The 24,496-nt window shown below is 36.4% G+C and overlaps 1 protein-coding gene across 2 annotated transcripts in view; it reads right to left on the bottom strand.

Annotated features, from left to right (window-relative positions):
* LOC120523325 (glycerophosphodiester phosphodiesterase domain-containing protein 5-like) overlaps positions 1-24,496 on the bottom strand; it is a 400,551-nt gene that overhangs the window by 71,440 nt on the left and 304,615 nt on the right. For both annotated transcript variants that reach the window (XM_039744540.1, XM_039744541.1), the window contains exon 8: positions 5,017-5,162. In XM_039744540.1, the coding sequence (XP_039600474.1) occupies positions 5,017-5,162 (146 nt within the window). The remainder of the gene's footprint in view (positions 1-5,016; positions 5,163-24,496) is intronic.

Genomic DNA, 24,496 nt, shown 5'->3' with positions numbered 1-24,496 from the left:
CAGATCAGAGAATGTCCAGTTCCTTTGCCTCAAAACACCACTCACATCTACAGTTATTCCCAGTTTCAATTACAAATTAACAGCTTCAGATCCCTAGGGCGGTAGTATGTATCGTGATCGTGACTGTGAGAATAAAAGTGAAAAAAATGGTAACTATAACGGTCCTATAAATGTACACCATCTGTTACAGACGCAAACCGAATGTATGCGTGTACTGTATAATGTTAACAATAAGAACAGCTCACTGCTGAAAATGGCAAATATAGGAAGCAGTCGGGATCGAACCTAGGACTCTTGATTACAAGTCAGCCAATCTTACGGCTAGGCCATGGAAGCTGTTGTCTTAGCCTTGAACCTTTTGTAAAAGTGTTTATTTGATCTTTGGACTTCTGGCTTCATACATTATATAGTTTATGCCTACATTTTATCATTTACTACTAAAATATGAAAAACATTTATGTTTTAAAAATGTGTTTACACAGACTATTGTAGAAATGGAACACACATGAAATGCATGTGTTCCAAATAACAATCTATTATTTCCACTCTAAGACTCCAGCACTTCACTCCCAGATAATCAAGGCATGAGCGGGGAGAACTTTATGCACATTTTGTGGCAGTGGGGGGATGGAATAGCAGGCTGCTTGTTGCTTGTCTTTATCGGCACATTTACAGGACAAAAGACGATGGCAGAGAGGTGCGAACAGATTTAAGGTGGGACGGATCTACATGTTTTTTCGTGGGCTCTGATAATTCTAGTGTTAAGCGTAACTTCCTTTGACTTGTACTCCAAATCTTGTTATGTAACCTAACATTTTCTTAGCTTTCTTAATAGATCCTGTACACTGTCTAGATCAGTGTTTCCCAAACTCAGTCCTGGGGACCCCCTGTGGCTGCAGGTTTTTGTTCCAACCAGATTTCTAATCAGTGACAACACCTGAATGCACTGATTAAATTTAACTAGCTGGGATTATGGTTCTTTTATTCTACATTCAGAAAAGCACAGCAGCATGATTTTTACACTTATAAGACATTTATAAATATTTCTGCTTTTGCTATAGATTTCAATGCGTAACTCTCTTTTGTTGATTTCATTGCACTTTGCCCTTTCTCTGTGCAGTTTTTCCCCCTTCGTTGTATCTTAATAATGACAATTTAAAACGAGCAGAGCAGACACACTGGCAAACAACACTGAATAATCAAAGGCAGTAACTACTTTAGCGTCAGACCCACTGATTAGTATATAATGGATTAATTAAACAATTAGAACACCTTGAAAAGCAGAATGAAAATCAAGATGAAAATAGTTAAAAAGAACATAAATACATTATTCCATTACAACTTCTTTGTACATTTTCATTTTTTTTTGTACCAAACTTAGTTTTCTAATTTCTATATTGTACCCTAAACAGAGAACTTGGGAAATAACACATCATTTAATTAGCCTAGGAGTCCAATTAAAAACAGAATCTGGTTGGAACAAAAACCTGCAGCCACAGGGAGTCCCCAGGACCAAGTTTAGGAAACAGTGGTCTAGATGTAGATAGTAATGAATCCAATAAGATTCTTACAAACTTCTCATGTGTACTTTCAAGTTTTAGGCCTCCCATTGTGTATTTAAATCTAACATTTATACCTTCTATGTATAACATCTTACATTTAGTTACATTACATTTCATTTGCCACAAGTGTGCCCAAGCCATGAGGGCAGACATAAACACATAAAGATATAACATGCTGCCCATTCTACAAAAGAAAACCAGTAAATAAGGACTTAAACATGACAGATAACAAAATGCATAATTAACTGTTTATAGTCAGTAATGCCATTGTGGGGAAATAAAGCATGAGAGAATTGTGCATTATTGCTGGCAAGGACAAGTGCCATTGCACATGGAAATATGTCTCACATGGAAGAGGAATGTGGATCTGAGATGTGTGACTGCTACCATAAAACTGCTCCATGGAACATGAAGCATCAGTATATTGTGGTTAGTTTAGCCTTGATTCATAATTTCATAAATTAATTATTAGGGTATAAAGTTTCCTAGGACTGGCCAAAGAAGTTGCAGGAAAGAAAACATTTATAATGTAAAAAATACATTCATGATTTAAAATACTTGTAGAACTGACCAACACACATGTGCTGCAATGTGAATAGAGACCAAAACAATTAATTTTAGTCATAAAAACTGATAGCTTGTCATTGGCCTTTAAGATAAAACCAAAATCTCAAAAGAACTCAGAAACATAATAAAAATAATCTATTAAACACCCCACATTTTCTATTAGAATCTGCTTTACCAAACCTATAAATGAGAAAAGCCAATCTACAACAAAGGCAGGCATAAAATTGCTTCTCCTTTGTCCAGATTTATGTGGTAATCTGTAAAGTCTTTATTTGTAACCTCAAACATTATTTAAAATTGGTTTGTACTCACATGTATTACCTGGCTAGTTATTTAACAATTCAAGTTTTTTAAATATTTAAATGGTGTATTGATTGGCAAGGGTGAAGGTTAGACACAAGCCTGTCCATACTTGTGACATTCTCAGACCACTTTAAACTGTTTAAGCCCATTTTCAAAAAAATGATGTATAATGTATACACACTACAATAATCCCTCGCTATATCACGCTTCGACTTTCGCGGCTTCACTCTATTGCGGATTTTATTTGTAAGCATAACTAAATATATAATGCGGATTTTTCGCTGCTTCATGGTTCTCGGACAATGGGTCTTTTTACTTCCTGTACATGCTTCCTCAGTTGGTTTGCCCAGTTGATTTCATACAAGGGACGCTATTGGCGGATGACTGAGAAGCTAACCAATCATAGCATGCAGTTAAGTTCTCCTGACTGAGAAGCTAACCAATCAGAGCACGCAGTTAAGTTCCTGTGTGCTGAATGCAGTGTTAACCAGGAAGTCTCGTCTCGCTCATTCAGCATCAAAGTGTTTCGCTGTGTAAAGAGTTAACTTTTGTGCACAGTCAAGCCCTTCATTATGGCTTCAAAACAATCTGCTCCTGCTACTGTTTCAATGAGGCTATGATTCTTTTTATTTAAAAAGTAGGAAAGGAATAGAAGATCTACGGCCGCAGTGTCCTTTTAACCAGGGTGCAAAATGAGTTGTGAGTGGATGTAATAAGGCGGTAGTCTGGATGGAATCTGCTTTAAGGATTTGGATTGAAGTCTGTCGGAAGAAGAACAACAGCGGTGATATACAGTTGCCTGAAGAGGCTCCTTTAGAAGAGCTGTAACGCTCTCATTTGTTGTGCAGTAAAACTAAACTCATCATTATTGGACAAGTCGTCGTGTCATTGTTGGTGAGTAACTATAATTAATTTTCTACTTACAGTACTTAGTACATGTATGCGATACGTTTAGTGTTACTGTACACACATTTACTGTATACAATTTTTCTTGCATTGTACGTATTTATTGCTGGTGGCCTGTCTATTGTAATGGCTGTAACATATGTGATATCGGAGACACTCGATATCTTTAAAATAATATTTAGGTTTTACTGTATATAAGCAGTGTGTTTATATACATAATTTCAATGAATCTTACCTAATATCTAAGAGAATACAAAGGGTTTATGCTGTATAACTGTGCAGGGAATATTTATAAACAGTGTGGGAGAGTTTATAAGGGCTTAAAATATATAAAAATAATCATACAAACATATGGTTTCTACTTCGCGGATTTTCACCTATCGCGGGGGTTGCGTCGAGGAGGGATTACTCTATATACATCCAAAAATGGACATGTATTGACAAATATGAAAACTCAATTTCAGGTACAATAATTCCATGTATCTATATTGTTCTTTTATAAATGTCCCCTTGTATACTGTATATGTATGTAAATTCAATACTTTTTTGCCATTGAGTTTTATTGTTTACTGTATAGTGGACTATTACAGTATCAGTCACAGTGACCAGAATATATGCTTAACAGTTAAAATCTAAACTGCAGCAAAACAGGTTTATTGCAAAGGATCCACAAGTCACCACAATTCCTCTAATGCATGATTTATATTTGCAGAATTACTTACATTCAGTCTTTCTTAACGTTTCCATTCTCTGAGCCACTTTTATTTCCTACAGTTGCAATTTGTAAATGTTGTGATTCTTTTCCCAAATATGATAACAACAACTTAATTGTAAGTTACTCAACAGTGGTACACTTTCAACTAACTGTGTGCTAAACAAAAGCCAGGCACCTGGTTTCAAAAATGTATGTCACTTTTGGGATGTCCATCTCTCATGCAAAATCTTGCTAACCACTAGGCCCTGAACCTCAATCTTGGTCTTGAGAGTTAATGACATGATATGTGCTCCTGTGGCTTCCCTGGAAAAATAACCAGGCGTCAGGTCCATCTTATGGCAAACAGCAGTGTGGGCAAGTACCATAGTTGAAAGGAAATGAATAGCAGTGACATCTGCCAAGACTGAAATGCATTGCTCAGGCCAATACAATAGATACTGTAGATAGATGTGCATCAACTGTAAGATACACAATGCAGACATGGCAAACATGAGCAGCGTCTGTGCAATTTGTGATAGTGAGAAGGAAAAAGAACACCACCTTTGTTTGAAGATTGGAAGTCTGCATGTTTCCTACTTCTGGATAAGTGAATTAGTACAGATTTTAATATACAATAAACAAAATTATTGTGTCTTATTAAAAAATATAAGTGACTATCTAAAAGTAGAGACATAGAATATCTACTTAATACTGACTCATTTATCACACATTGGATGTTTTTATTTACATACTGATCATGGAAGAATTGACAGTATCACACATGCAAACAGTATGAATTTAAGTTTTAAATGAAAATTGCCACTAAACATCTGTTAAATGCATCAACTGCAGAAAATATATATTTGGATGTGTCAAAATTATTTAAACATGACTTTGCAGTTTGCGTTCAGTAAATTACATTTATTAAAATGACACAAATGATACAAATAGCTCTGTCTCCATAATTTAAAAACAGATACACACCATTGGTGCTCCCCTATGGCCAAAGATTGTAGGTCTTGGTCCAAGATTTTTCTTCTCCATTAAACATGGTGATGTGATGGTGAGGGGTACCAGGTACAGTGATACTAAAATTCCTAGATATGTGATGAGTAAAATCGCCTGAAACACTAGAAAAAAATACTTATCCATTTAATATTATTTTAATATATAGTAGAACAAATTCTACTTGAACATACTAATTACTTTAGCTTTTTTTTTAATCAATTTGATTTCACAAAAAATATATGGAGTAAATTAAATTACTAAAATAATGCATATAATGGCATACATTATAGTGACCCACAATATTTTAATCATTAATACATTTTGCAGAACCACAAACAAGTGATATAGTAAATTCACTTTTAACTTCATTAGCTAGACAAGCAGATTTATAAATTAGACTCCTACACATTTATGCAATTTAGACAAAACCTAGGAGAAAAGTAATTCTTGGCTGGAAATCTTATATTATCATCTAACAGCAGAGTTGACAGTTAAATATAAGCATGTAACATTTTTATTTTATACTTTAATTTTAACTGTGCACCTGGCAGTTGAAATATAATTTAGTACTATGAATCTCAAATCATGTACTGTAGTTCACTTATCAAAAGGACCTTTTTGGCAACTATTCTGCTGGGTTAAATAAGTAAATAACATTCAGTTCAAGCAGTACCATGGTAAATTCTGTGTCTTTAATCTTAACATCCTAAAACAACCCTCACAAAATTGTATGTCACACCTCTCAAAACCACCAGAATTGTAATGAACTGTCTGTGGACAGTTTAATGATTGAATATGAACCTCCTAAAAGAAGCATGTACACTATTTAAAAGGGGCTTTAATGTTAATTCATTGGCTCGTAGATTCCACTTTTGTTGCACTTCAGCAGAAGGATATTCCCTTGAAATAGATTGAATTAAATTATAAGAAAAGGCTCAGCTCTACACATTTAACAACTCATTATACTATACTGTAGCACTTTGAGCTACTGTTTGTATGAAAATGTGCTATATAAATAAATGTTGTTGTTGTTTGTTGTTGTACTGTAAATGTTGGCCAATTTCGCTTCAGGGATTAACAAAGCATATCAAATCAAAAACAACTTGAACTTCACTGCCCAATAACAATGTTAGCAGTAATTTATCCCTGTGTTACATTTATACACATAAAAAAATACAATAAACAAGATGATATACAATACATGATACAATTACAATAATATACAGTATACAGCAGTAGTAAATAATAACAAATTGTATGTTTAGGTTGGATAGAGGAGTTTGGAGATCAGGAAAAAATAAAGATGAATCAGAGGCAGTGTTTAACCAAAGTGACTGCATAAAGAAGTAAAAACTTTGTGTCCAATAGTTCTTGCTTTCAGTGCTTCTGTAATGTTGTTGGTAATAACTGAAAGAGATGGTTATCCAAATGGAGTACAGTCTTTGAATATTTTTGTGGTACATTTCCTGACCAGTGGTGTATATAGGTCCTCAACAGAATCTACTTTCAGGCCTACAAATGAGCAGATGCATTGCCATAGCATTGTTTTACTGAGCAAGTGAGAACGCTTTTAAAGACATCTCAACAGAGTTGGGTAGTAACGAGTTACATTTACTCCGTTAAATTTACTTGAGTAACTTTTTAAAAAAAATTGTTGTTCTAAGAGTAGTTTTACTGCACCATACTTTTTACTTTTACTTGAGTACATTTGTGAAGAAGAAACGCTACTATTACTCCGCTGCATTGGGCAACATTCAACTCGTTAAATTTTTCCATTTACACATTACACTATATTTTTTCCAGAGAGAAGCCGCCAGTGGATCTACTGCATGACTGTTTCACAATTAGACGTAGCAACAATTATCGGACAATTTTACGGTTGTTGACTATATGATTGAGGCACGCTGACTGACGATTGCCCACAACCCCGAAGCGAGAGAGAGAAGAACCATCAGCTCAGTTGTGATCACGTGACACTTGGCAGACAAAGTGTACATGGACTACTCATATTGCAAGACCTCGCTCATTTATCAAGTCAAAATTTTCTAAAAATTTGAGCTCATCTTGCAAAACACTCGCAAACCAAGTTACTCACAATCCAATGTTCCACTGTACATGAAAAATGAGAGCCAACTCCTGCTGGAGTGTAACCATCACTTCACTGAGTGAAGAACAAACACGTTTTAACCAAACATGCGCAGACACAGACAGTTAAAGTAAAGTGAGACTTCTTGTACGTGCACAGGCTGCCTTGATCTAATGTTATTTTCTATCAGCTGTGCTATTTGGAGGGCAAGTGCATATGCAGTATTATACTGTCAGTGTTCAGTATATCTTGTCACTGTAGTTTGCACTGTTGAAACATACATGTTACCTACTGTAGGTACTGGCTTCAAAAGCTTTGTTGTGAAAAACTAAGATCTGGAACTTTGTATTATTTGTGCATCTTTATTTTGTAAAGATGTTATTTATATTTGGAAATAGCAGAATTTGCACATTATTTAATATTTTTGTCTGTTTTATTACAACATTTCTAAAAAAAAAATAATTTATTATGATCAAACAGTTACTCAGTACTTGAGTAGTCTTTTCACCAAAAATTTTACTCTTACTTGAGTAATTTTTTGGATGACTACTTTTTACTTCTACTTGAGTAATATTATTTTGAAGTAACGCTACTCTTACTTAAGTACAATTTTTGGCTACTCTACCCACCTCTGCATCTCAATAAAACTGTACCAGCACAGATTGGGACAGGTTATACGTTTTAAGTTGATAAAAGAAATTATATCTTCTTCCCAGGTCAAAGTGTGAGTGATACCAAGATATTTAACACTAGAGTTACCAGAGCCAACAAAAAAACTCATAATTCTGGCCCAACTTAAATCCCTTTGCACCTCTCCATCAGTGTCCGTTGTCTACTAAATGTGTCAATAAGCAGCAAGTAGCCTGCTACACCATCCCCCTCACCGCCTCAGAACGAGCAAGAAGTTCTCCCAGTTCCTGCCTTGATTGATTACCTAGGAGTGAGCTACCCAGAATTGTAAGGGGAAATAATTTGATGTGTATTTTGTGTCTACAACAATCTATGTAAACACATCGTTAAAAAAGAAACGTTTTAGTAATAAATAACAAAATGTAGACATGAACTGTATAATATGTGAAGGCTGATGGTCAAATATCAAATAAACACTTTCATAAAAGGTGCATTTACAATAGGATAGCTTTCGTGGTGTAGTGATTAGAATGATGTGATGTGGGCGTGGTGTTGTATTGTGACAGAGAGTAAAAGTGAAAAGGAAAAAAAAAAAACGCTAATTTTCACAAGTTCTATAAATTTACACCGGCTGTTACAGACACAAATCAAATGTATGTTTTTATTGTATAATATTATAAAAAAGAGCAGCTCACTACTCTAAATGGTAAATTTGCCCGGGAAGCTGGTTTCGAACTGACGACCTCCGGATTATAAGTCGGCAGTTTGATTGGTTGATATTTTATGCCTTCTTGAAATGTGTCTCTATGTCTAAGCCTGGGATCTGTTGTACCTTTTGCTCCCCAAATAGCAAGTGTTCAGCCGTGAAAAGCTACTTTAATTAATTTGTTTATCAGTATCATGCAACAATAAAAACAAAACTTCATGCAGGCCAGTCATTTTAAAATATGCATATAGCTTAAACTAAACTAATTTAAGGAACTAAAAAACAAAAATGGTAATGTAGTAAAATAGGTATACAGATTTACCTAGAAAATTTAACAGTATATCAATTAATACGGCATGTTTGGGAAACAGCAAGCTGCTATTTCAGCTGCCTACTGGTGGCCAACCTTAGTCATGCATAACCGGCTTCCAGTAAATATTCCTAAATTAAATCTAATCAAAACAAAAAATGCAGGTTTAAGGGCTGCATCTTTATAGTTCTTCATTTTATTATTTATCAAGAGTTACTACGAATGAGATTGCTTCATTTAAATTATAGTTAAAAACACTTTGAGATCAAGGACAATTTTGTGGACTTTTTTTGCCATTTAATTTTGTCATATTGAAAATAACTGTTGCAAATTTTTCACTATTGGCTATTAAATGTGATGTGCTATCTGCATCCAAAGACAAAGGTTCCACCAACATCAGATCTTTATCATAACTTGTTTATTATTCAACACCAAGGTGCACCAACCTATTACTGTCTAAGATAAGAACCACCAAATTAGAGAATTACTTGTTTAAGTATAATTAAAGGAAAGGTGCTTAAAAGCAAGAACTTGAAAAATAAATGCTTATGAAATGTAAGGAAACTTCCAGATTATCACAAACTACCTGCTGTAATTGATATGATAAACATTTTTGGCACATTCTAAGTTTTAGTAAATCACAAATATGAATATTCATCAATCTGTTTCTGTGGTATAAAAATGCTAAAGATGATTTAGTGTTATGCTAAACATACTACAATGCTTTTCTCTCTTGAAAATGATAGAGTGCTAAGGAAAGGATCCTGAGGAGCCACAATATACACAGCCTGAAGGGCTTCTGGACCAACTCATAGAGAACAGCAGAATGGTGTTTTGCTATCTTAATAGAAAAAATGTCAGCCATTACTTTTTGCTAAATTAATAAATTATACCGTGTCCCTTCAGAAAACTGTGCATATAGTAATTATAATCAGTACTGCTTGATCCCCTGCTGCTACGCTTCATTTATTCACATAAGACTGTCTAGTATAGCACAGCATATAAATAAGTATAAATAGATAAGTCTATGTACTAGAAATTGTCTATTTGCATTAATTAATCAAAGGATTTTATTTTGCAGCTTACTGTTCAGGGTGGGTATTTAAAAAAGGGATGATTAGTGAAACTATTAATTGATCAATAACAATTAACTTGTGATTCTTCTAATTTCTATAGCAGAATTTAAAATTATGCAAGTGTCTAAATAATTTAGCACATGCCAAGTTAGGATTCAAGGCGGTCGAAAAACTAAAGGGGAACTTCCAGTAAGTGAAGTAGAGTGTGTTCTGTGTATGGAATATGCATTTCAGTTGAAGCACTTTGATAAAAATTGGATTGAGCACTGGACTTATAATTCATTCACAAGGCCATTTCAATCTCTGCCTGCAACTCGCTTTGTGATCTTGAGCAAGACACTTCTGTTTATTATCTGGGCATTAAAATAAGCAAAAGAAAATATTCAAGAAATTGTAATATACAGATATTACCAAATAAATAATATATACTTTGTCTTAAATACAATTTATACAACACATTTGTGCTATGTTTACTGGCATTGTATTTATATGTGGTTTTCTATACCATAAAGCATTAATTGCCATTAATGAAAGTTCAACACACAAAATCTAGTTTGAAAATCAATTTGCAAGACTGAAGCTGCAGCACAATACTGTATGTTACACACAATAAGAGTTGATTGCATTCAAAGAAATGGCAGTTATTGAGAAATGTACAGAATGAGGTATCTCATCTAACAAAGAAAACATTGGCCTCACACAAATGTTCTTCATCATTTTATGTAACCGACTGCTCAGTCTGTGACATCACCATTACATAAAGCAATTAGCTAGAAAAGTAAATAAAATTGATAGTTAATTTTAGTAATCAATAAAAAAATTACTATGTTTTCATACTTAACTCTGTTTGTAAATAAGATGTATTTTGCATGTGTGACAGATGGCCAGGACGCCTCCATGCAGGAAGGACTGGGGGAGCCAACCTATCCAGAATATTACTTTCCCCAAGACTGCTAGATGGCAGCCCCCTGGGTTGCAGTGGTGCCTCAAACTCCTGCAGGACTTTGTGGGAGTTAGGATCCGGGGGTGCCACCACAGGTTGCTGCAACAGCTGCTGAGCCCTCTTGGACGGTCTTTATACCACACCCGGAAGTGCTGCCGGAAGTAGGTCAACGAGCAGGTCCGGGGGTGTTATAAAAAGAGCCAGCAGTCGTTACTCCGGGAGCCAAAGTCGGGAGGAGAAGGACGAAGCTTGCCGGAGGGAGAGTGGAAGAGAAACAAAGAGAAGGAAAAGGATTTGTTTAAGGTGTGTTTGTTCTTAAGACTGTGTTGTGTTTGTGGGAACGAGGAAGGCGTTGCCCACAAGTGAAGAAAAAGAAAATAAAACGTGTGTGTGCTTTGAACCCATGTCCAATGCCAGTCTGTGTTAGGGCTGGCCTTTACACATGGTATTGTGGAATAATTATTGTTTTGATATGCACTCTGCAAAGTGCCGGCATGGATTCATATTGGGATGTGGGCTATAACATGAACATTTTCTTTTTAAATTAAAAAGAAAATTAAATTTTAATTTTAAATAAAGTTCATCACTAGCATCCTGTAAATAATATTCTCTGGAAAGACAATTCAAAAGTGAAATGTCAGATGATACCAGGCATTTTATCCATAAGCTGAAGATTGATGTGCAACATGTACAGAAAAACAACAATGTATAACACAGAAGAATGTCTACTTTGAAATGAAAGAAGTGTGGAGCTTTGGAATGGCTTACCCACACCACAGAACCCAAACTGAAGAATCGGTCAACATCTGGCTTCAAATAAGTTAGTATGAAATTAACTTTTTAGAAGGTAATGAAGTAGTCTGTACATCTGTACTCTACAAATACCAGTGGTGCCGATACTGATTAAACAAAATCTCTTAAGGTCCTGAACTGGACAAAATGAATACAAAAAAAAATGTGGAGGCTAGGGGTAGAGACTGGGGACAGATGGATGGAAGCTCAGAAGATAAAGTATATTGGAATTTACTTAATGATACAGGGATCTGTTGAAGAGTAAGTCTGATTAAACAAATGTTTAATAAAAACAGATATATGCCAACAATTTGAAATTAGATAACAGATTTTTTGGTGATGAAAAAAATGTATACTGCTTTTTAGATCATTTGCGTAAGGAATAAACACTGTTAGTAACAAATCTGAACACAGCGGTTACACTATTACAAGTGAAATGATGTAAAATCATCACTTCACATTATTATGTAAAATGTAGCCAATGAATTTAAAATAATGAGCATAAAATACTGAAGTAAGAATAAACAAATTTAAAATATAGTGAACGGAGAAAATAATATTCAAGAGTCACTTTTTTTTAACAAGGGAAGAATTCGGCATAATATCAGTAGCTATATAAAATAATCTGATTTCACTAAGTGTTTAGATAGAAACAACACACTTTGAAAAAGCAGTACAGTAATCCCTCGCTATATTGCGCTTCAACTTTCGCGGCTTCACGGCAGTCTAGATCATGGAGGAGAAACAAAAGTGGGGATGTAAGCACAGAGCTACAAAATACAATTCAGGACCTGCCAATGCAGAGACAGGACTAACTTGGAAAAATGAGAAAAGTGAAAATGGAGTTACAAGTACAAACTGAGGAAGTGATAGTTATGCCTGAAAATGTATAAGAACAGAAGGACAGCTAATTTAACTTCAGTCTGAATTGAGTGACTATACAGTAATCCCTCGCTATATCGCGCTTCGGCTTCACTCTATCGCTGATTTTAAATGTAAGCATATCTAAATATATAGCACAGATTTTTTGCTGGTTCGCGGATTCCTGCGGACAATGGGTCTTTTAATTTAAAGTACATGCTTCCTCAGTTTGTTTGCCCAGTTGATTTCATACAAGGGACGCTATTGGCAGATGGGTTAGAAGCTACCCAATCAGAGCATGTATTACATATTAACTAAAACTTCTCAATGATATAAGATATGCTTCCCGCGCGGTGCTTGATTGTTTGCTTTTCTCTCGCGTGCTCTCTCTGACATTCTCTGCTCCTGACACGCATTCCTTTGAGGAGAAGATATGTTTGCATTCTTTTAATTGTGAGAAATAACTGTCATCTCCGTCTTGTCAAGGAGTACAGTTTAAACTTTTGACTAAAGGGTGTTATTTCATGTCTAGAGGGCTCTAATAATGTTAACAGTGTGGGAGACTTTAGCTTGATGGCTGTGGGGGGGCGGAGTTGCGTGTCACATCACCACGCCTCCCACGTAATCATGTGAACTTACCGTGAACGCAGTACGTAGAAAACAAGGAAGAGCTCCAAAGACCGCTGAAGAAAAACGCATACAAGCATATTCATAAGTGCAGCTACTGCGGAAACAAAGCACGGTGTAAACCGTAAGTTTAAATTAAGTTTATGGACACGCTCCCGCTGCCGTTTGTCATGCCTTCGTCGAATACTTTATTTGTGAGATACAAGTTTAATGAGAAGACACGAAGTATAAATGAGACTTTGGAGCACTTTGTAACGGAGTTAAAATTGCTGTAGCGAGAAACTTTTAAGTGCCAGGGGGCTCATGTATAAACGGTGCGTACGCACAGAAATGTTGTGTAAGAACTTTTCCACGTTCAAATCGCGATGTATAAAACCTACACTTGGCGTAAAGCCAAGCACTTTTCCACGGTACCTCATGCCTTGTCGTACGCAAGTTCTCCGCTCGGTTTTGCAAACTGGCGGCACCCAGCGTCAAAGCAGTGCTACTGTTCTTGTGTGGTTACTCATTATTTTCATGACGCAGCTTTATAAATACACAGAAACTAACGGCATATTGTTTATTAGTGTAATGCATCTGATTGTAATTAACTTGTAACAATATAATGGTCCAGGGAACAGCCATAGTATTCCAAATGCCATAACTGCTTTAGCGTTGTTACTCTCACTTCTTCTTCTTCTTTCAGCTCATCCCGTTAGGAGTTGCCACAGTGGATCATCTTTTTCCATATTTCTCTCACTGCAGCACTCGGAGTATTTATATCACTGTATCTGAGTGTGAATCACAGCAGCAGCTGATCGGAAGAAATTATCGGTATACAGCTTTAAGGACACGCTACCTCAGCCACTGCAAAATGTTTTAAAGCCTTTCCTGTACGGACCTCGCGGTTCAGAAACAGTTTAATCCCAAGAACTTTAAATGCACTCAATCAATTGCTCCTTGTAGAACGGTTTGTACTTATAAGTACAATCACCCCACTGTAAACTTGCACTACAGTTATAATATCTCACAACCTGAGCCACTTTATAAAGCGTGTATTTACATATGATGACGATATCATTTTTAAGGTGAAATGCAGCAAAATATGTTTGTTAAATTATACACATAAAACTTAACTTCATTTAAATAATCTATATTCTTCACTGGGAGTGTCGTGAAGGATAGAATAATTCAACATGTACTACGAAGATATTTCAATGTTCTTTAAACGTTTTGAAGAATCGGCAGCTAAGCTTACAGATGGCTTACGCGTCTATTACAGAGCTGATTGTGTGGCGATCGGTTACTTGGGGAAAGAAAAGCAAGGACTCTTGGGCGTACGTAATATATATTGAATATAAAACAGAAGAAAATAACAACACGGCTAAAAGCGGGCGACAAATTTCGACAAAAGATAAATGCTTGTCATGAGCGAGGCTCATGAAACACATGTTTAATAATGTGCTTTAACTCCTATCATCATGAAAATGACATCACGTATACATCTCAGTATTTTAGTTATTCAGAGAGCTGTAATATCACAAATGTAATGGATTCTGTGTCCAGTTGGCGGAAGAGAGCCAGTTTAAGAAGCAAGTAGTGATTCACACACATAGATCACATACGAGTAGAAGATCAAATACAAAACAAAGCATTTAACGTGCTACTTTAATTACGATGTAATTTTGAGAAACTGGTTAATTAAATGATTTTAAGATGAAGTTTATAATGTTCTACTAAATGACAAAATAAACTACATGATTAAAGTGGAAAATTCGAGATTAAAGTTGACATTTCGTGCTTTTGTGCCTTTTTTCTCTGTACCCTAATAAGCTTTCATATGACACTCAGACAGTGGGCTTACAACTCTTCTTTTCACGGCAACTTTGATATGTCACTTCTTTTTTATTTCCGGCACTGTGCGATTTTGTGAATGTGAGCTTTTAAGTTTCTCCAACACGCTATGTCACTCGATCAACTTCATTTTGTTGATTATACCACGGTTTATTTGAACGAATAGTATGTTTTTCCTTTGCCTCCACTTGGTATTCGCTGAAATTCTTATATTTTCCCCGTGCTTTTCCCATTGTATTTTCACAGAAGGCTGCGCTTAAGGGCGATTTATATTGATTTGCATATTCAAATAGGCGTAATTCTGGGAGGATTTGGGGCGTTACAAAATGGCGTGCACGGCGTTAGTTTTCCGCTGATCGGGATTTATGTAGCGAAGAGCGTGGAAGTTGGAGTACGCACAGATTCCTGCATCTGGATTTTTCTGTGCGTAAGCACATTTCGGCTTTTGTGCTTACGCCATGTTATAGTGCGAGTTCTACGCACGGCGTTATACATGAGGCCCCAGGTCTTAGCCAACATTAAATAAAGCCTTGGAAATTGCAACATCATACAAGAGAGCAGCTCATGTGAACTGACTGAGCGCAGTACAAGTGATCACTTCCATGCATCAAACCTGCTCAAAAAACGCATTACACAATTGACAAGGTGGGAAAATAATATGCTCCGAGCTGAGCTCCACAGCTAACGCAGTCTTGCGGAAGCAACTTCGTCACGCTGCCACCAGATACTCACAGAAAAATCCACAAGTTAATACACACGCTGTCTATAGAGTTTCTCCACACTCAATGTATTCCTCGCATTCCCATTATACCCTCTGATCTCCCATTTCAATTCAAATACCTACAATTTCCAGTAAGGCTCTGCTTCGCAATGACAAGTAATAAGTCTCAGGGACAGACCCTACAAAAGGTTGCCATTGATTTCAGGCAAGGTTGCTTTTCTCCTGGACAACTATACGTTGCATTCTCAAGAGTGTGCTTGTGCAGCTTCGTCATATTACAACCGGAGTGCTGAACTGACAACGTGCTATATAAAGAGAACTACAGTATAACAATCGTAATAAACGAACAATAAAACAGCGGAAAACCTGAGGATTAAATAAAAAGGCAGCTTCCTTGGCGAAGCAAGGAAAAAGGATGGCCTTATTTCTCGTTCGTTTATAAAACAGCGGAGAAGCTGTGTAAAGGCTGCTTCACAAAAAAACAGCGGAGTGCCTTATATGAGCAGGCAGTCAGCTAAAGAAGGGAATCAATAAATATCTATAATCGTAATAAACGAACAAAAATAGCGTACAAGGCGCGGATTAAATAAAGGAAATGGGTACCTGAACAGTAAAGTAAGTCTCAAATAGCTACACAATAACTATAGCTATCGTAATAAACAAACAATAAAACAGTACAGAATGGCGAAGCAAGGAGACACAACGGCCTTATATGCCGTTCGTTTATAAAGCAGCAGAGAAGTTGTGTGAAGGCAGCTACACAAAAAAACAGCAGAGCGCCACACTCTGAATGTATTCCTCGCATCACCATTGTACCCTCTGATCTCCAATTTCAATTCAAATGCCTCAAAATTCCAGTAAGGCTGTGCTACGCGATGAAAATTAAGTCTCAGGGACAGACCCTACAAAAAGTTGCCATTGATTTGAGGCAACATTGCTTTTCTCCTGGACAACTATACGTTGCATTCTCAAGAGTAAGCTCAGTGCACAGCTTGGTCATATTACAACCGGAGTGCTGAACTGACAATGTGGTATAGAAAGAGATCCTTAACAAATAGTTATTGATATATTTTCCCTCAGTTTAAAAAGGTTTTCTTTTCTTCTTAATAAAAATATCAAAGCAGTACTTCGTCGCTGTGAAGCGCGGGGATTTAGCTATATACAGTATATATATATATATATATATGTATATGTATACAGTGAACCCTTGTTTATCACGGTTAATCCGTTCCAGACTCTACTGTGATAAATGAATTTTCGCGGAGTAGGATTCTTTATTTATAAATCGAATTTTTTTGCAGTTAGAGTATAGAAAACCTGTTTACGACCATCTAAATACGTTTTTTAACATTATTAGAGCCCTCTAGACATGAAATAACACACTTTAGTCACCATTACATTCGTATTACCCAATATATATATATATATATATATTTTTATTAATTTTATTACAATCAATACATAGCAATCAAGTTTTTACAAAAAAAGAATTATGTTAAGAACAGATCGATCCCCACCCTGAGAGAGAGAGCAAGCCAAGCGGTGTAAAATTTAAGGCTTGTAAAATACCTAAATCAACAAATTCTCTGTGCTTTATAAACTTATTTTAAAATATTACTGATTAGATCCTGCCATGTTTTGAAAAAGTCTACAGATCCTCTAACTGAGTATTTGATTTTTCCAATTTTAAATAATATAACACATCAGTTTCCCACTGACTTAAAGAGGAGAGTTTGGGTTCTTCCAGTTTATCAGAATAAGTCTGCGTGCCAACAGTGTAGTGAATGCAATCACAATTTGTTTGTCTTTCTCCACTTTAAGACCCTCTGGAAGAACCCCAAACACAGCTGTTAATGGGTTAGGAGGGATTGTGAGTCCAAGACTGTCTGAGAGGTAATTAAAATTTTTGTCCAGAATAATGTTAATTTGGTGCAGGCCCAGAACATGTGACCTAGTGAGGCTGGGGCTTGGTTGCAACGTTCGCAGGTTGGATCATGCCCTGGAAACATTTTGGAGAGTTTTAGTTGAGACAGATGTGCTCGATATATAATTTTGAGTTGTATAATTGTATGCTTTGCATATGGAGCTTGAGTGAATTCTCTGCATTGCTACTTTCCACTCCTTTTCTGATATATTAATTGAGAGGTCATTTTCCCAGTGTCCTCTTGGATCTTTGAAAGGAAGGGATTGTAAAATGATTTTATATATTGTAGAGATGGAGTCTAACTCCTTGAAATTGAGCAATATTTTTCCAGCGTGGATGAGGGTGCAAGATGAGGAAAATCTGGAAGGTTCTGTTTAACAAAGTTCCTGATTTGAAGATAGTGAAAGAAATTTGTAGCTGGAATGTTAAATTTGGAATGTAATTGTTCATAGGATGCAAAGGCGTTGTCTATATAAAGATCTCTAAGCAAGTTAATTCCAAATTTTTCCAGATATTAAAACTGCATATGTTTGTGAGGTTGAAAGAGGTGGTTCTCTTTGCAGGGTGCCACAGAAGAAGCTTCTCCGTCTTAAAATGCTTTCTACATTGGTTCCAGATTCTAAGTGAGTGGAGCACAATTGGGTTATTAGTGTATTGCCGATAGCGTGTGTTTATTGGAGCACAAAGCAGGAATACAAAGAAGTACTGCAGGATTTTACTTCTATTGCGGTCCATGCCTGTGTATGTTCTTCTATTTGTGTCCAGGTTCTTATCGACTGTATATTTGCGCCCAGTAATAAAACTGGAAGTTAGGTAGAGCCATGCCGCCTTCTGCCTTTTGTCTTTGTAGGGTCGCTCTTTTGATGCGTGGATGTTTAGAATTCCAAATAAATGAGGTTATTGTTGAATCTAATTGCTTAAAGAATGATTTATTAATGTATATTGGTATGTTTTGAAATAAAAAGGAGCTTAGGAAGAATATTCATCTTAACAGTGTTAATTCTTCCAGCTAGTGTGAGATGAAGGGTTGACCATCTATGCAAGTCTTGTTTAATTTTTTCCATGCAGACGACGAAATTTTGTTGATAAAGAGCTTTATGTTTACTTGTGATGTTTACCCCAGGTATTTAAACTGTTCTGCAATGATAAAAGGAAGGGTGTCTAATCTAATATTATATGCTTGAGAATTCACGGAAAGAGTACACTTTTATTCAGATTAATTCTGAGACCAGAGAGCTTTTGAAATTCTGTGAGTGCTGCTAAGACTGCAGGCACAGAATTTTCTGGGTCCGATATATACAGTACCATGTCATCTGCATATAATGAGATTTTCTGTTCCAGTCCTTCTCTGCTAATCCCCTTTATCTGATCAGTATTTCGACAATGTATTGCCAGTGGTTCAATGGCAATTGCAAACAGCAGTGGTGACAAAGGGCATCCTTGTCTTGTGCCACGTTCTAGTTTAAAGTAGTCTGAGCAAATGTTATTGATGCAAACTGAAGCTTCTGGGTTAGTATACAGTAATTTAATCCATGCACAAATGTTGGGCCAAACCCAAACTTCTCCAAAATAGTAAAAGGTATTTCCATTCAATCATGTCGAATGCTTTTCTGCATCCAATGATAATAATATTTCTGGGGTGTTTGATTTAGTTGGTGAGTATATTACATTAAACAGGCGTCGAAGATTTGAAGATAAGTGTCGGCCCCTAATAAATCCAGTTTGGTCTTGTGATATTACGAGGGAGCACTTTCTCCATCCTTCTAGCTATGATTTTAGAGAGTATTTTAACGTCGTTATTCAGAAGTGAAATTGGTCTGTATGATGCACATTGTAATAAGTCCTTATTTTGTTTTGGAAAGACAGTGATTAGTGCTTGGCGAAAGGTTTGTGGAAGAGATTGGTTATCTCTGGCTTCTGTAAATGTTACTAATAGGAGGGAGCTAGCTGAGCGGAGAATTTCTTGTAAAACTCTGCAGGGTAGCCATCAGGGCCTGCTGCTTTTCCACCTTGGAGTGACTTTATAGCATCCAGTAATTCTGATAATGACAGAGGTTTATCAGTTCCTCCACACTAAAAGCGTCAATTTGTGGTATCTGTAATTTATCCAGAAATGCATTAGATTGTATATTGTCTTCTTTAAACTCAGTAGTATATAGGGATTTATAGTAGTCTCTAAAAGTGTACATTATATTTTTGTGTTCGATGATTTTATCTCCGTTAGTGTTAGTAATTACGAGATTGCGTTATGTACATCTTGCTTGTGAATTTGTTGCGCTAAAAGCTTATTAGCTTTCTCTCCATGTTCATAATAATGATGTCTGGATTTGTAAATTAGTTGTTCAGTTTCTTTAGTTGTCAAGAGGTTTAATTCTGAATGTAGAGCCTGCCTCCTCTTATGTAGAGTCTCGCTTGGTAGTCTGGCATGTTCTTCATCTATTTTAGTAATTTCGCTTTTTATCTCTGCTACTTTCTTAGCGGATTTATTTCTGTGGGAAAGATATGAGATAATCTGTCCTCTTAAGAAGGCCTTAAGAGTTTCCCAGAGTATTCCTGCAGAGATCTCAGGGGATGTATTTGTCTCTAGAAAGAATCGATTTGTTTGGATATAAATTCAGTACAATTCTCGTCAGCTAATAGAAGCGGATTGAGGCCATCTCTGGGGTGAGTGTATGGGGCTTAGTAATTTCAGCTCCAAGATCATAGGAGCATGGTCTGAAATAACAATAGCATCGTATTTACAAGATTTAATCTTAGGCAAGAAGTTATTATCTATAAAGAAGTAATCAATCCTTGAGTAGCAATGATGTACTGGTGAGTAGAAAGAATATGTTCTTGAATTTGGGTTTAAAAACCTCCAGGGATCTGATAAGTTGTGATCAGTTATAAACTTTGTAATTATCTTTGCGGTGTTAGTTGCGTTCCCCTGTGGAGGAAGTCTTATCTAAAAGTGGATTTAGAACACAATTAAAGTCCCCAGCCATTATAAGTTTATGAGTGTTCAGATTGGGAATGGATGCAAATAAATTTTGTATAAATTCCTTATCATCAACATTAGGTGCATAAACATTTATCAAAATCATTTTACAGTTAGATAAGTCTCCCATGACCATCACATATCTCCCTTCAGGATCCAATACTACATCTGATGCTACAAATGGTACTGTTCTATGTATGAGAATTCCCACCCCTCTAGTTTTCTTTGTAAAACTAGAATGGAACATTTGGCCAGTCCAGTCTTTTGCAGCGGAACTGATCCTTACTTAGTAAGTGGGTTTCCTGTAAAAATACTATTTTAGCATTTAGACCTGTTAGGTGAGAAAGTACTTTCTTTCTCTTTAATTCGTGATTCAGGCCTTTAACATTCCAGCTTACGAAGTTAACTGTCCCATCATGGAGACACTGATTCTGAGTTTTTGATGTCATTTATAGTCTTAACTGGAAGTGAAATAGTTTAGGTCTTAATTTCCTATTCCCCCAAGAGTTGTTGCCATGCAGCTTATTATTACGTTGATAGTTATAATTATAAAGATTGAGATGATAGATTAGATATAGATCAAGCCTGCTCTCTTTCTCTTCCCCCCTTAACCCCCCACCCTCCCTTTTTGCCTCCCCAGGTGAGGCTAAAACCCACTTCATGCAGTCCCAGTCCTCTGACATACCCAGAGACAGAGCACGTCCAAAGCACATCAAGCCCCCATGCAGTGGCGCTTTAAGGTTAAAAGATAGAGATATCTGTTACCAATATAGTCTTTAAAGAGAAAAAAAAAAAAAAAGAATTTTGCATATATATATATATATATATATATATATATATATATATATATATATATATATATATATATAATCTTCATCAATTTTAGTGCATTAAGATGATATCCCCAGATAATAAACCCAGGTGATGGTGTTAAAGATGTGTCCAAAACAAGCATAACAAGTCTTAATGCAGTAATAGCAATAACAGCAAACCAAGGGTATGATATTGAACAGTCTCATTTAGGGTACACATGAAATAATTAGAAAAGAAAAAAAAAAAAAAAAAAAAAAGGAGGAAAACGTAATTAAGCACATGCTTAATGCTTCTTCCTTGCTAGCGAAACATAGAAATGACCTTGCCATTCCACTTTCAGTTTTGCCGGATACAGGAGGCTGTATTTGACACTGGCTTGCCGTAGCAGCTGTTTAATATTATAGAAGGCTACTTGCGTTTAATAGCTGTTGCTGGAGAGAAGTCAGGGAAGATACGAATGTGGTTATTTTCATATATAATATCTTCCTTGTTTCTGAGGAGTGCCATCACCTCTAGCTTAAATGATAATGGATTCAAAAGCGAACTATAAAAGTTCTTGAGTGAGGTCTGGCCGATTGTTTGATCAGCGTCTTGCGGTAAGCCGCTGCTATCTCAGATTCTGCTTTTAGAAAAAAGTTCAGCTGCGAATTTCACAGGGTTTGAACTTTCTCGATTCTCCGGCAGACCTTCAATTCTGACATTATACCTTCTACTCCCATCTTCTAAACCAGCCAGTCTGTCTCCAAGTTTTTTACATTCGGAACTGACATTTACTGCTCTTTCCTCGGCACTGGCAGCTGAATGTTGGCCATTTGATCGATTCGTGAATGTCTCCTTAAGATGCTCCAATTGATCAGCAAAGCGTGCTCAGTTTAACCAAGTTTTTTTCTGATCGCTCTTCAGTTTTACCCAGCACCTGTCGAGCTCGAGTTGTACCTCTTGGCCTTGGCCTTTCATTTTGCCTGTTGGAATTCATGTCGCAGCCATTCACTGGCCTGTTTCATCTCCTGTTTCAATTCCTGTTTCAGTCTCTCAAGTGCCTTTGCCGTTGCTTTCTCATTTGCCATCTCGCTTTTCTTTATATCTTGCGTGAGCTCAGCGAGCAACACTTTCAGTTCAGATAGCTCAATTGTGCCTTCTTGTACTGTAGATGAAGCAGCAGACTTTGCTGAAGCCGATGTCCCCGCTGCTCCAGGCTCGCGTAATTCGCGTAACTGAAGCAGCGGACTCCCGGCCCTTTCCAGTTTCAAGTAATCTTCTCCAATCGGCGAGCTATCCACATCTGCACTCATGATCGCACCTTCGCTCCCCTTTTTGCTCTCAGCCGGGCGATGTAGCGGACCGTGGTCCGAGTCTGTGCTTTCGCCCATCTGATCCAGGTCTGTCTCTGATAGGCCGTATCTTGAACTGGGGCTTGCTGATCGCAGCTTGGATATAGCTTTAGTTTTCGATTCTTTGAACCCCCTTCTTGCTGGCCATGTTTATATGTGCTTACATATACTGTAGCAGTCCCTCTCGGGTTGAATAAATACAGGATATCTCAGAATAATAAGCAAATAATATGAAAAATAGCACCACTGCTAGCGGAGCTCCACTTCAGACGTCCATCTCTCGCATCGGACGAGACCAAAAATAAAGTATTACCCAATATTATAGATACAAAATTATAGAAAATAAGACATATTAGACGTTACAAATATATTATTACTAGGCTCACCCGCCTTTTAAGGCGACTGACTTTTATCTTCAATTTATGTGCACTCCATGTGTACATTAAGCATGTAAGTGTAGGGAATGAGAACATTAAAGTGCCCATTCATAACATCTCCTGAAAACCTGTTTTTTTTATCCCCTCGAGTGCCTGTCCAAAGTCGTACAATGTCAGCCCGAATCTGTACCGCTAAAGACGGAGTTTCATGCACTAAATAAGCTATAGATGAGAATAAGCAAGCACCATCTCCCCTGATATTTACTACGCGGTGAGGCATTTGTACTCCATCAACATTATTTCCAAAGACATAATTTTGTCTATTTTTCCAGCGCATCGCACACAAAAGCAAGGGGATGATGGGAGCAGCAGAACTCTACTCACATCAGCGTCCGAACCGCATAAAGCCGCAAGTAGTAAGTCTGTGATAAGCGGAATACCGCTACACTTTGCACTCACAGGATGGAAGGACAATCCCGAGCACTTTTATATAGTAGATTATTGTACTGTACATTTATTTACACACACACAGTTCTTACACACAACCACTAACCTATGAAGGCACAGCCTCAGTAAGTTGCAGGTGCATCGTTGTCTTCTTCCGCTGAAGGAGTACTAAGAGTAGGCAGTGGGTATCTGGATGTGCGGCTGAAGAACATCTTGATAGGCAGTTGCTGGTGCTGTCTTTTCATATGCGTGAAGAGGCTTTTGTAGGCTATTGCCATCTTTGATCATATCCACGAGTTTCACCTTCTCCTGGATAGCAAGCATCTTCCTCCGGCACTTAGTTTTATTGTCAGAAGGCTTAGAAAAAGCAGCACGTTTAGGAGCCATCTTAGATAAAAGTTCTCAGAAAGCGTATGCATAGTGACGTAAGCGTGTATGAGAAAAAATCGCGATAGTGTGAAGCCGCGAAAGTCGAAGCATGATATAGCAAGGGATCACTGTATACAGTATATGTATGTATGTATGTATGTATGTGTATATACATGTAGATATGTATATATATGTATATATATATGTGTGTGTATATATGTAGATATGTGTATATATGTAGATCTGTATTATATATATATATATATATGTAGATATGTATATATGTATATATATATATATATATATATATATATATATATGACAGCAACACTCATAACAGTGACAAAACTGTACATGTAGATATGTATATATATGTATATATATATATGTGTGTGTATATATGTAGATAGGTGTATATATGTAGATCTGTATATACAGTATATGTGTATATATGTATATATATGTGTGTGTGTATGTATGTGTATACACATATATATATATGTTGATATGTGTATATATATGTATATATATATATATATATATATATATATATATATATATATGATAACAACACTCATAACAGTGACAAAACAATTACATTGACAATCATGTTACGTTATTTTTAAAATGTTT

The sequence above is a fragment of the Polypterus senegalus genome, chromosome 2 (assembly GCF_016835505.1).
Source record: "Polypterus senegalus isolate Bchr_013 chromosome 2, ASM1683550v1, whole genome shotgun sequence".
In the NCBI taxonomy this organism is placed as follows: Eukaryota; Metazoa; Chordata; class Cladistia; order Polypteriformes; family Polypteridae; genus Polypterus; species Polypterus senegalus.
This window is presented reverse-complemented; position numbering and strand designations above follow the sequence as displayed.